General features: G+C 40.2%; 1 protein-coding gene across 1 annotated transcript in view; it reads left to right on the forward strand.

Moving 5' to 3' along the window:
• slit3 (slit homolog 3 (Drosophila)) overlaps window positions 1-14,349 on the forward strand; it is a gene marked incomplete in the record, with an annotated part of 239,854 nt that overhangs the window by 185,058 nt on the left and 40,447 nt on the right. Inside the window, 6 exon segments of the mRNA XM_035669718.1 lie at window positions 19-182; window positions 4,078-4,228; window positions 6,504-6,578; window positions 8,063-8,206; window positions 9,347-9,490; window positions 11,931-12,094. Coding sequence (XP_035525611.1) covers window positions 19-182; window positions 4,078-4,228; window positions 6,504-6,578; window positions 8,063-8,206; window positions 9,347-9,490; window positions 11,931-12,094 — 842 coding nt within the window.

Consider the following 14,349-nt stretch of genomic DNA (forward strand, 5'->3'; position numbering starts at 1 on the left):
TCTCTCTCTCTCTCTCAGTCATCTGGCACAGAATCCCTTTATGTGTGACTGTCACCTGAAGTGGTTGGCAGACTACCTGTTCGACAACCCTATTGAGACCAGTGGAGCCCGCTGCAGCCACCCCAGAAGGCTGGCTAACAAACGCATCAGCCAGGTTAAAGGGAAGAAGTTTAGGTGCACAGGTAGGAGATGACTTCACACAGACACGCCTTCAACACACACCCACAAACAAAGGCAAGCATGTGGGGAGTTAATAAAGAATGTGAATAGAACATAGCATGTATTTCTAAAAACACACATGTTAGTTTATGTGTGCAATTAAAAAATGAAACGTATATGCATTTACTAAAACACACACAAGCATTCACACACAATCTCTATCTCTCTCTGTGGTGGTGTTATATTACTGTTACTTCTTTTGATATGAGCCATGGGTCTCGCTAATTACAACACAGACCAATTCGCCAATACTTGAAGGCAGCACCAAGTAACCAACCAAGCAGGGGACTGGCCATAGACTGTAATCGCCACTTGTGTGAGTGTGTGTCTGTGTATGTGTGTATACACTAATCAGTGCCTTTCTGCAGTGGCTCTCCACGTTGTTCTCTCTCTCTGAAATATTATGCCTTTTTATGGATCGCTGGAAAATGAATTTGTTAAATCCCCTTACAGACATTTACAAACTATTTGAATTGTGCTAGAACAGTGGTTGTAAGCAAATACCACTGTCAACTGTATTAGTTCCAGCCGTCACTTTAACCCGCATATACTGAATGAGATTGTGCACAGAAAATAGTTTTGAGAAACGGTTGCACTACTTTTAATTCTCTTTAATCAGCAGTAGCATTATCCTGTTTGTTTTACAATAGGCAACAAAGTGTAACAGAAGGTATTTCACAAATGTTATCAAGTAGTCACCTTCTGTAACAGAAGTTTTGTTTTATTAGGAGCATAGCCTAAAGAAAAGACAACAGACACATAATGATGAAACAGAACTCATACAAAATATTTGGAACACAGATCAATGCGCTGTAGAAACAAATATGCCTGTTAGACTGACCATTTGGTGACATGAGATTTTAACCCCTCCTGTTCTCTAGAAAAATCACAGTCTAAACTTGGCACACAACAAATAGCATAACCAATACTGTTAAATGCTGGAAGCTTTTATCCAAAGTGCTTTGCTGTGCGAGTACCATGAGCACATTTGGTAAATTTTTAGCATGGAAGGTCTCAGTGGTCTCAGTGCTCTGCCCATGGAGCTACTCAAGATAACTAGATTACAAATGCTTCAAAAGCTGGTTATGGCGGTCCTCTTTGCTTCAGCCCTTCCTATCTGCAGTCCCATGCCTCTCCTTGCATCTGCTCTTCCTCTCTGGACCTGTGTGGACATTTTCGCTATTGGTGGGCAGTCCTCTGGTCCTGTTCCCTTCCTGTGTGGATCTGCAGCTGTCTGTTGCCTCTCCTATCCTGTATGGACCCTGCCCCCCTGACTGATTGGTGCAGCTCTCTGTTGCCCCACCTTCCTCCTGTGTGGACCTGCATTCTGATTGGTTCGTGCAGCTGTCTCTTGTGCTTGATCTAACCATGTGGCCCCGCCTACTGTGACATCACATGGTTCCGTCAAGCGCCAGGGACCGCCGAGCACACACCCACCTGCCTCTCCCAGCCAATCGTACGCCTTGGAGCAAAAACAATAAGGGCTAAATACTGCCTGTGTTTGTTTGCATTTATGTGTAGGGCTTCTGATACATGGGACTAACTTTGGTTGGAGTAAATGAACATCACTGAGCCATAGGCGAATAATTTTACATCAGAATATTTCAGATTACAAAGAAGAAGGAAGCACTGCATGCTCTGATCTGACAGGTGCTCTTTAGTGGGCAGGTGAAAGTACAAAAAACAGAATTGAGGAAGTCTTGCTTGATATTAAATGGTGAAGACAACCATGGAAAAAAACCAAGGTGGAATAATGTAAAACAAAAAAAATGTTTGGAGCACGTAGGCAATCAAACAGACCAACATTTACTTTAAGTCGTCATGAGGGTCTGACAAACACATAATCAGTCTGAATTATATACCAACCGTGGGTGGTAGATAACCCATAAAGGGGGCTAAAATAATAGCATGGGATGCATAGAAGCATACATACCAGTGAATCTACAATAAGGCATAATAACAGTAAGTGATTTACATGAAGTGAATGTATATAGAAATTGGAAAGAAAAACGCTAGGGGTTATGCATTAGGCTTTATGTGTGTATGTATGGGTAGAATGCCACCCACAGCTTCAATTCAGACTGATTATGTGTTTGTCAGAGCCTGATAAAGACCTAGAGCCCATGTGCTTTTAATGTCTAGCTTCAGTGTCTAGAGAGAGGGGTGGGACATTTTGTCAATTATATTATTGTGAAATAATACACACTGCGAGAGACACAGACGCTGCTTGACTTTACTGAGTTCAGGGTAATGACACAGATTACTGACAATAAAGTGTTATAATATATTTCGGACCTCTGTTGGTAGCTCCTTAGCCATGCTAGCTCCTGCAGTTTATGCTCACAGCCCCACCCACACTGTTTCCTGTCCCGCCTGCTTTTCGCCACACCACGCAAGTCCTGCAAAATCTGGCCCCAGACTGTCAGATTGTATAATTGCATGTGCCTCAGTGCCACCTCTGTGTAGGGCGCTTCCACTATTTCTCATCAAACTGAAGAACTTAAAAGAAAAAACGTATACAGGTTTCTTCATTCTCTCCCTCTTTCCTTTAGTATATAAAAACCTTCCTACCCCCCAATTCTTTGCTCTCTTTCTTAATCGTTCCCTTGCTCTTTCAACTTTAGCTTGCCAACTCACAAGGCTTGTGGCAGCCCAGAGATATAATTTTTAGAAATACTGCCACTAAAAGGAGCTAACCGGCCAATTCCCCCAACAGATAGACAGCATTTGAAAAATAGTGATCAAGTGACCGAGTTCAAATCAGGGTTGTTCATTGCAGATTATCCCTCAATAGGTGGTATTAGTTCTTCAACAATGACAAGCAGAAAAATATAGGAACCACAAAGGGTGTGCCAGGAGAGAGGGGAGACGGAGAATGAAAGAACACATAGTCAGTGGCAATATAAGTGCAGTCTGATAGGAGAGTGGTGAAAAACAGAAAAGGTTACATTGACAGAGAACAGATAGACAAACAAGGTTGGAAAGAGAGAGAGGAAGAGAAAGAGGCAGTGATAACCGTGAGAACTATAAAGCGTATATGTGCACAAATACAAGTGCAGCATGATGTAAACCAGGTCTATTCCACAGGCACTAGTGGTCATAAATAATATCTGCACACATTAAATCTAAATAACAGAAGTGGTCTCTGGCTCACCTTGTTAAACACAAACATCCAGGGTTAAACCATATTTATCTGCAAAATGATTCCATAAAACCACATGGATATCTGTTTGTTAATTTGATTTACAGTGGTAGCCATGCAGAATTACCCCTCCCTGCATCGGCCCTGTGCAGTACAGTACCATCCTGCTGCAGCGTGCAGCCTGTTGTTTTTAATAGATACAGTTCATTCATGTCTTCCAGATGACTAGCTGGATAATTATGTTAAATAACTTTTGACTGCTGAAATTTGAACAAAATATAATTTTCCAAACAATTAAACGAGACACAGTTTACATAGATATTCATAACCTGTCAGTGGAAGCAAGACTTCTGACATGGCTACATCTGAATATACATGTGCTCGTTTTCACTATGGGGTGTATATTTATTGGGATAATATGTTGTTCTTCATTATAAGGTATACATAGGAACTTTAACATTTTTATTAAAAACCAATCCAATCAGTCTGTTAAAAAAACTCTGTCTCTGATGTCTTCCTCTCTCCTCCTCCATGTTATCTTCTCTCTTGCTTTCTCTAACTTCTTCCTTCTGTTGAATTCATTTACCTGGCTTCTCTTCTTCCCTTCCCTTTCTGCCTGCTGTCTACCCTTTTGTTGGCCCTCCCTCCCTATTTTTCTGTTTTGCTTATGTCACTTTCTCTTTCTTTTGGTCTTTGCCTCCCTCTTTCCTTCGCAGGTCAGGAGGACTATCGGAGTCGCCTGAGTGGGGAGTGTTTCCAGGATCTGGTGTGTCCAGAAAAATGTCGCTGCGAAGGCACTGTGGTTGACTGCTCCAATCTCAAACTGACCCGTATACCTGCACACATCCCCGAACACACCACAGACCTGTAAGTCAGCTGGTGTTTCCTTCTCACATACATACACATATATTATATGCAATACATGATGAAATATCAGATTTTAAGCCATATGTTAGACTGCTCTAACCTGAAACTATAAACCACCGCACATCTTTTGACATGCCACAGACCTGTCAAGACGTTTTTCACTTTCTCAGGCATATGCACACACCAAAGCTTGAAACATGCACATGCAGTCATGCACAGGCACACACATAAGCATGTAGGCTTGCATACATGCTTAAAGACATGCACAAATGCGCATATGCAAGGCGTGCGCACACGTCTGCCTTTCTCTTGCTGGGTCTCTGCCTCTCTTAGAGCAGTATCATGAACGTCACTTTTCATTTTTAGCTCCCAGACCAAAATGCCTCTCAACAGTCGTTTCCATCTCCCTCAAAGTCCCAAAGGAGCCATCATGATGTCTGGCAAGGGGTCTCACACTAGAATACTGAACAGTCCCATGGATCATTCATTTTCCTGCTAAAAAATGGAAAGGGAGTAACAGATAACACGCAACAGGAATACTATAATCGGATGTTGGAAAAGGTTAAAAAGTCTATACGTGTTCGGAATGCGCGAGACACACTGACACAATAAACATGTTAGTATGCATGAGGTAGGTGAAGTATTATTCTAAGGAATTATGATAATATGAAAGAAAACTGCTCATAATTTATTTGAGCTACAGAAATTAATGCATCACATCAAATATCATGAAATTTCTATGATGTGATTTGAAAGAGAAACAGACTTAAAAACTGCTCAAGTTAAAAACTGAATTTCTGATTCAAAACTGTGGCAGAAAAAAGTGTGTTGCTGCAACAAACAGCCAACCTGATTTTACTTTCAGTACCTGGCACTTTATCGAATATTTAATAAGCTAATATTTTCAAACAGGAAATAGGAATCTAGCCAGAGGCAAAGTTTTACCTAATTATGCTGAATCACTGGCAGCTTTAAAAATGTAGGTGAAGGATGGGGAGCTTCCTTTATGGCTATCACCGTGGTACTAATGGAGAATAGCTGCAGGATGGTTGCCACAGTATTACTTATGGAGGTTAGTTGTATAATGGCGAATTCAAGCATGGCTGCCACTTTAGATAACTAATAATGTCAGTATCCCACAGACCATTAGCACCCTATTCCTCAGTCTCTCTTTCTCTTTCTGTCTCTGCGGTTCTGTTTCTCTCTGTGAACCCTTGTATCCTCCCTTCTTTTATCTGTTCCCAGGGTGCTTCACGTCAAAAATATAAACTCTGTCCTTTATGGTTGGTTAGAGGGCATATCAAAGTTTCTACTATTTTTTGACACCCTCTCTCTCTCTCTTTCTTTCTCTTATTGGTTTTTCCTTAAGAACGCAACCAACTCAGTTGGTTTTTGAAGGCCACAAACATGCACACACAAACACACACACCAGCCTGACAGTTGTGCCCCGTGTAACCCGCCTTATCAGGGGAAATCAGGGGAGTTGTGGCTCAGCTGAAGGCTTATATATTTTTTGCTCTCTTTCTCTCTTCTGTCTATCTTTCTGTCTTTCTTTGTGACTCTTCCCACTAGCTATAAAAATCCTTGACATCGGCCTTGAGAGTGCTCAATAAGTATGAGAGAATTGGTCTTGAGATAATTATTTGCACTCAATAAAGTGTGCTATACACTCTGAGTTAATAACAATGGCTCTAGATCACATGATAAAGAGATCATGAATGTTCTATATATGCGAATCAACCAAGCAGTAAAAGATCTACTTCAAACTTTTCAATATGTTATTTCAGTTTGGCTTCTTCTAGGTTGATCCACTTTTTAACCTCACCTCTGTATCTCATTAGAAAGTGTCCCCTCCAGCTGAACTTTCACTTTCTTTACTCAATTTCTCTCACTCTACCTCTTTCACACACACATACACAAAGAGCATCCTTTTAGCAGCACCCTTTTAGTACAAATTACCTCTATAAAGCAGATGTCTAGCTTACTATCTCTCCAAGTGTTTTCTCTTGGCTTTGGGGCAGTGCAGGTATTGATGACCACATAGAAAAGATTCATTCCTCTCCTCTCCTCTCCTCTCCTCTCCTCTCCTCTCCTCTCCTCCAGTATGTACATTTTTTCCCCTCTTGTTTTGCGCCACATCATACTTCAACAGTCACTAAAGGCCTCTTAACCTTCATACAGTCATTCCTCCCTCACTTGTGTGTTGACTTCAAAGCAGTTTGTTTCACGAAAGTATAAATGCCTAACTTGCCTCCCTCCATCTCTCTCTCCACAGGAGGTTAAACGACAATGAGATTGCCGTCCTGGAGGCTGCAGGGACATTTAAGAAGCTGCCAAACTTGAGGAAAATGTATGTACACTTTTTTAAAAGCGCTTCTTATTTATTTTGTTTGTTGTTGTCCTTATGCTTGTTTTTTGCATTGATTTATTCATTAAATCGTGCATGCATTTACTAAATTTGTCCCCTGAAGAGGAGGAAAAGATGGGTAGTAAAGAGTAAATCTTCTTGTTTATTAGAGTAGAATCTGTTTGTATGTTTGGGACACACATTTCCTCGTCACTTCTCATGGCTTATTGCTCTGATTCAGCCTTTCCCCTGTTATATGATAGAGGAAGGAAGGAATAGCTTTGCAATTACAAGATGACTGAAATGAAAACAGATGGATGAGAACAAATGGAAAGTAGATGGACAGAGATAAGGGATGCAAGAAGAACTAAAAGCTAAGAGGGGGAAATGGAAGGAAGGAGAGAAAAGAAGACAATAAGAAGGGTGGAAATAAAGGAATGAGGACAAGAGCAAAAATGCAAATACACACAAAGAGGGCAAAAGTAAAAATAAGCCAGACACAAGTGAGGGAAGGAGGAAGAGGAGTGGCTGAAGACAAGCAAGAGGATGGGACAAAGGGACATGGAGAGAAAGTGTGAGTGGGAGGTATGGAGGAAGCGAATATTAAATCGAAATAGAAGATGGGCCTTCGCTTCAGATTTACAGTCAGTCCTTATCTACTCTATGTTTGTGTGTGTGTGTGTGTGTGTGTGTGTCAGAGTGAGATAGAGAAAGACAGAGCAGAGACCAGCAGTTGATTTATTGGAGAGGAAATTGCTAACCATCTAGCAGTGTCACTGACGATATAGATTGGCTTGCACTCATTTCCATTTTCCTTCTCTCAATTCCTTCCTTCTTTTCTTCATCTCCACCTCTCCTCTCCTCGCATTTTCTCTTATCTTGCATCCACTTAGCTTATTTTTATTTTATTTTTAAGTTTGTCTGAAATCGTTACTTTTTTGTATCTTTTTTAACTCTTCATCTGTCCGCTCTCTCCTCTCCTGTCCTCTCCTCCTCTGCTGATAAGAGGAAACACACAACTAGCTATGAATGAAAGCTGCAGTGGTTGTGATAGCTATCATCTCAAGTTATTGTCCCCGTGGCCAAATGCTCTCGTCTCATTTTAATTTTTCTCATTGTGTGTGCAAGGAAGAGAGATAACAATCATTTTCCCGTTGTCTGTGACCACTTGTCTCATTTACTTTTATGTGTGTGTGTGTGTGCGTTTTGTAAGTTAAAGTGATGGCTGTAAACTGTCACTAGAATATCTATTGTACAAGATGAGGACATTAAGATGAAAGAGAGAAGAGTTAACATTTATTAGTTGAAGGGACATGATTGATTATTGCAATTAAATTGAGAATATTGTGTATATGTGTAACACTTTGTTCATATGTGTTTGCATGCAGGGTGTTATTTGTCCTGTTCGTGGTAGCAAGCAAGCGGAAAAAAAAACTCAATATGACAAAGAGCTAAATCTGTTCATCACTATTTCTTTGTCTCTGCAGCAACCTGAGCAACAACAAGCTGAGGGACATTCGTGACGGTGCGTTTGATGGAGCGGGTGGAGTTTTAGAGCTGCTGCTGACGGGGAACAAGCTGACTGGATTGCAGGGTCGCATGTTCAGAGGCCTCATTGGCCTGAAAACACTGTAAGTCTTGTTTACAGTCATTTGTGTGCTTTGTGCTCAGCTAATGCTAATGAATGTGAAATATGTAAAATCTTGTTCCTATAACTAAAAAACACTATATAGAGAATAAAATCTAAATGAACATTTATTCTCATGGCTACGTGACTGAACAACCATGATGTAGTGACCATACACCAGTCTTCCAAAGGGTCAGTCAATATGTGTCATACAAATCATGTTTCTAATTTGGATTATTATTAGTTTAGTTGCTATTTTCCCCACAAAATGTCCAGCAAATGCTGTTACGTTCATGACTGCTAGCTGTTAAACCATGCAGACTATTAGTTGTGTTAACATCTGACTTCTGGTGGACTTGATTAGCTTTTTCTTCCCCACACTGAAAAAAAACAAGGATTGTTTACTCACTCACCCTGAAATCAAGGCTAATGACAGCATATTGTTGTTCCTCTAAATTGGGCACCCACCATAAAATAGGCCAACGTCCAATTAGGGGTTACAGGATAGTGTACGAAATCATGAGCTAATGTTGTCTGTGTATGCTCAGTAATGACTAGCTAATGCTATCATGTATATATATGCCAGCTAATGACTCTCTAATGGCATCATGGCTGTCTCTGTATTATGTTAAAAGGCTCCCTGCTCCAGTAATAGCCTTGCTAACTAGGTTAGCCTGTGCCAGAGATTGCTAATGCTAACTAACTCAGTTAGCCTGGTCCCACATGACTGCATGTCAAAAGCTAATGTCATATTACAGACTCTGTCATGGTCGTCCTATGGCGACTGGTTTGAGTTTATCCCTGCTTTCTGTTTTATCTTATGTCCATGTCATGTTATTTTATTGTATAAAAGTGTATACATTTGGTATTTTTCATTCATTCACAAACTGCTCCATCAGAAAAAACAGTAAGAACATGTAAAACATGTCCCTCAGACATCCCTCAAGTAAAAGAAAAGTGATGCGTATAATCAATTCTTGATTCTTTAGTTTAACATTTAAGCATTCAGTCTGAGCATGCGACTCTGAAGTGAACGCTTCAAAGACCAGATTTTATTGTAATGTCTGATCTTCAAGAAAAAACAAAATGTACAAACAGTAACTCTTAGCTTACATTCATTAAATATATATATATGTGTTTCCAGAATGCTGCGGAGCAACCAGATCAGCTGCATTGACAACAGTACTTTTACGGGCCTAAGCTCTGTGCGCCTGCTCTCGCTGTACGACAACAGGATCTCCAGCATCGCCCCAGGAGCCTTCTCCACTCTGCACTCCCTGTCCACCATGTGAGTCATATCTCTGCTTTTCTCCCTCTTTATGGTGCTTATTTTTCCGTTTTGTGTTTTTTTTTCATTTTCATCCTATTATTGTCGCTATCTCTCAAGGTGGGCCACAATCTCTTTTTGTCTATCCTCAAATCTGTCTGAATCTCCCCTGTCCTTTGTCTTTTCTTTCTTTATCTCTTTGTCTCTGTCTCTATCCTCTAATTTTTCAGAGTCTAGCCCTGCTGTGGGAGTTATCTACCATGCACACACACACACACACACATTTGCACACATGTTGCTCTCTGGACACTGTTCTCCTCACAGATGCTCTCCATCATTATCGACTAGATTGGTCTGGATCCCAGGACATTTGTTATCAAAGCTAAATATATCTCAGCATCTGCACACCCACACACACACACACACATACATGGGCACACACAGACACACACACACAAGCATCTGCAAGCTTTTTTTATCTTGCCAAGATGCACACACCTGCTGCGACCAAGTTTTGTGTATTCTTGGATGGCATATTCTTTAACATTGTGTGTCTGTGTGTCTGTGCGGAAAAGTACAGAAACAACTGCCATGAAGTAAAGTTATGACAAGTATTAACCTGTCACATAACATTATTGTTAGGAAGGAGAGAGTGGGAGGCAAAAGAGAAGTGAATGTGTGTGTGTGTGTTTTCTTCAATCTTCTGACCACCCAGATGTGAAGGGTGTAAATAATAGATTTTCTCAGCTCAATAAAACATTAAAGGTTGATTTATATATATATATTTTCATACTGTGAACACGCACATACCAGGTTAAAAAAGGTCTCATCACATCCCCTCTACTCTCTTTCTTTTCTTCCATGCTTCCTTCCTTTGTTCTGCGTTTTGTTCTTGCTCTCTGTCCTGCTACAGTATGTACCCGTCATCTTTGATTCAAGTCTCTACTTGAGTCTTTTGGGAGGAAAGGTGTGAGACAAGAGAGGGAAAATGGGGACAGTGGAGAGGGAGGATGGATGGATGGGTGGCTGAGTGCATGCATTGTTGCATAAACTCAGGTTTGCTCAGTGGGGCTGTTGTTTATCACCACAAAAATGGAAAGATATTATATAACCCTCATCCCTGTCATTTCTCACTACTCATTCTTTTCACTGGCCTTGTAGTAACACTTGCTGTTTGGCGTAAAAGAAAGATCACTCCCTCTTACTATTTCTTATATCGCTCTCCATTTTTAGTGCATTGTTTCCCAATGGAGTTTGTCCATTTAATTAAAAGATTAACACATTGGAAAGGAAGGAAGGGATTTAGCTTAGGCCTGGTTGCCACGCAGCGAGGTCAATTCATTACAAGGAAATGAGGAAATAACTCGTCCCTATCTAGCAGCACACCATTAATATTGTAGCACAAACAGCAACCTTCAGGTTTATTCGTTCAGCAGACACAGTGGAAGGCAATATGCCACTTGCACACCATCATCATTAAACAGATACATGTTACTTTTTAATACACTAATTGTTATACTGCTAAAAATTGAATTCCCTTAGTTTTCCACTTATACTATTTTTGTCAGTGGAAGGTAGGAAAGAGAAAAGTTTTGTTTCTCAACAAACTTCTAATATCGTTATACCACCTTATGTAACATCACCCCTAAATCCTGTTTCTCACAGCTCACTATTGATATTCAAGAAAATGTCAGAGCTACATAACAAAATATAATAATATCATTATTGTTACATTTATGTGTGTTTAAGCTGTACCAGGCAATAATTTCAGTTAAAATCACATTTTATAAGAAAACTGGATACAACAGAAAACCAACGACCCTTGATATTATCTAGCCTGGAGGTGCCAGAAGAGAAGATGCCTACAGTAGAGCACCTTTAACTTAAGTATACCGCCTGTCTAGTATGTGCTGCTGATGCCTCCTCCCACCACTTTCAGTTTAAATATGGTTCAGCATGAATATTACATGAGCAGTGTTACAACAAAATGCAATGAGAGGTGATCAAAAATGAATAAATTGTGCAGATAACCTTTTCTCTTTTCTTTCTCTCTTTCACATTTTCTAACTGCCACCTTTTCTTTTTCATTCTCCATCTCTCTTGTACTTTCCAAAATGAATAAAAAAATAACTGATAACCTTTTCTCTTTGCCTCTCCTTTGTTCCCTTCCTCTCCCCACCTCTCTGTCTTCCATCTAAATGTATTCAAGTGTATGACTGACCAAACAGTTATATTGATGTGGTCTGTAGTGTACATTATTATTTTTAGGAATGGAAATGAAATAAAATTCAGGATAAACTTTTATTAAATTTGCATCATTTTGCTAGGATGAAATCATTAGACTGTGGAAAATATATGTACTGTAATGACTATTGTGCAGCTTCCAGTACTTCTGTCCATTTCTTTCGTTTTGCACTGACCTTGTTAAATGATTTTCTCCTCTCTGTCCCACTTCACATAGTAACCTCCTGTCCAACCCGTATGTGTGTGATTGTCATTTGGCCTGGCTGGGTCAGTGGCTGAAAAAGACCAGGGTGGTCAGTGGAAACCCTCGCTGTCAGAAACCAGCCTTCCTGAAGGAGATTCCCATTCAGGATGTGGCCAACCCAGACTTCACATGTGATGGTGAGCCTCTCTCTCTCGCAGTTACTCAGCTAAATGACTGCTTGTGTTTCCTTTTGGCTTCATTAACATAATTTGAAATAACAATGAATACACATAAAACATTGCTAAAAGAAGATTAACACTGCTAATTCTGTAGAAAATCTATAGGATTATGGATAGCATTTAGAATTACACTGGAGTGTCAGGAAACCATAAAGGTTACAGCCTTAAACCTGGAACAAATGATGTTTGTCACTCAGCAGCCGTGTGTCCCGCACAGATAAGAGTGAGTCAAGTGAGTGAAAGGTAAATTAAATTTGTTTTTGCATCATGTTTACTCCACCCAATTATTGAATGCACTCTTCATTTTTCAAGAAAGACCCTTTAGAGGACATTCCCTCAAGGAAAGTTGTTTTATGTTTGGTGATAATTCCCTAACATAATTTTAAATAAGGGTCTTTTAAAGTGAGACATGAAGGTAGGTCATATTGAAGGAAGGAAAATGTTCTTTTCTGTGGACATTTCTGCAGCACTGGAGCATTGGAGGATGAGCAAACGGTCAACAGAGAATACTTTTTGCATTAAGGTTTTACCCAGAGTGACATACTACAAGCCCTAGGTCCTTACAATCTCCCTACAAAATAAGGGAAATTCTTCTCAGGGCGATTTTACTGATATTACAATGACATTTTCAGGTATGTCAGGTCATTTTGTGTCAAACTTTAACAAGTCTTCCAGATACTCATTGCAAAAGCGTCCATCATCCCGTGTTTTAAGCCAGTAGATACACACTCACACATACACATATCCTGAGCGGGGTATTGTGAGGACAGAATGATCAGTAACCACTGGCAAACAGCAGCCGTAGATGACATCAGCTTGTGGTTTCCTCAGTGACGTTGCTGTTACCACGACGATGCCTGCCTATAGCGACTTAGGCCGTCGTCTTGGCCGCCAAGTTTGACGCCATAGACAAAGTGTGGTCTGGCTCTCCTGTCTATTACATCTTTCTTTCTTTTTTCCCCTTTTTCTTTCTTTGGAGCTTTAAACTCCTCTCGATCTCCCCTTTCTCCTCTCTTTCCATCTCGTTCTGCCTCTCTCTCTCTCTCTCCCTCCTGAGTTTCTTTGAATTCATTACACTTTTCTAATTTCCTGTAGCTGTGCTGCAACCATTTACTGAAAATGACTTTGGAAAGTAGTTAGCTGGGTTGGCTCAAGTAAGGAAACTCTAAGATGGTATCAGATCCTAATATTCATTCTTACGTCTTGCACAAGCACACGCAGACATGTACCTATAAATTCACTCAGCTGCATAAACATAAATTTGAATGGCCGATAACATACTCAAGCCCTTGTAATTCTGTCCTTACAATGATTAAATGTCTAATCTGAACTCCATGCTAATCCCAATTCTAATATAAACCAACATAATAAAACATACAGAAAGTCATGAATGTAATTTAATCTAAGAATTTATGAGCAGGATTACAGATCTGAACTACAGAAAATCGTTTGTACAAAACAAACCTACAATTAATTATGGGTTATTTTCATCTCATAGTCAAACACTTGTGTCTGATGATGGAAATCAAAGATCTACATCATCACCAACATCAAATCAATTGTTCTTTGGCTCAAGGCCCGACTGCCCTCAAAGGTCTGAAGATATCCTGCTGACAGTCAGGCAAACAAACTACCAAATAGGGACAACGTAACCTCTTGGCGACAGTAAAGTGTCTACACTCTGAAGGTGTAAATCAAAAAGTAGTTCTCAGAAGAATAGATGCAAGGAAACACACACACACACACACACAACCAAGGTCCACATGTCCAGTCTATTTATAGCAGAGTAAAATGACTGTTAAGTTGTCCAGAGGCAGCCGGGGGAAAGGTAAAGTTAATTGAATTTGTGAGAAGATATTTAGCGAACATTTAGATGTTAGTTCAATCAGCCAACTGTAGAGTGAGTCAGCCCACGGCTACAACTCCCTGTGGACTCACAAGCTACACACATCAGATAAAACACACACATATACACTTGCACACACTGCTCTACACACATAAGCGCCCATTTACTCGACATTTAGACATTAGCACAATTATAAAACTACAAAGTGAATGAGAAAATGGCCATAGGACAGGGAGAGATAGCTATTTAACAAACTAAACGTGAACCACACTCAGTATGTGAATGTGCATACACTTGTACTCACACACGTGCATGTAAATGGCGGCATACTGGAACAAAGGGACAAACACACAACAATGTATGAATG

The sequence above is a fragment of the Morone saxatilis genome, unplaced genomic scaffold, assembly GCF_004916995.1.
Source record: "Morone saxatilis isolate NCDOM2014 unplaced genomic scaffold, NCSU_SB_2.0 Contig22, whole genome shotgun sequence".
NCBI lineage: Eukaryota > Metazoa > Chordata > Actinopteri > Moronidae > Morone > Morone saxatilis.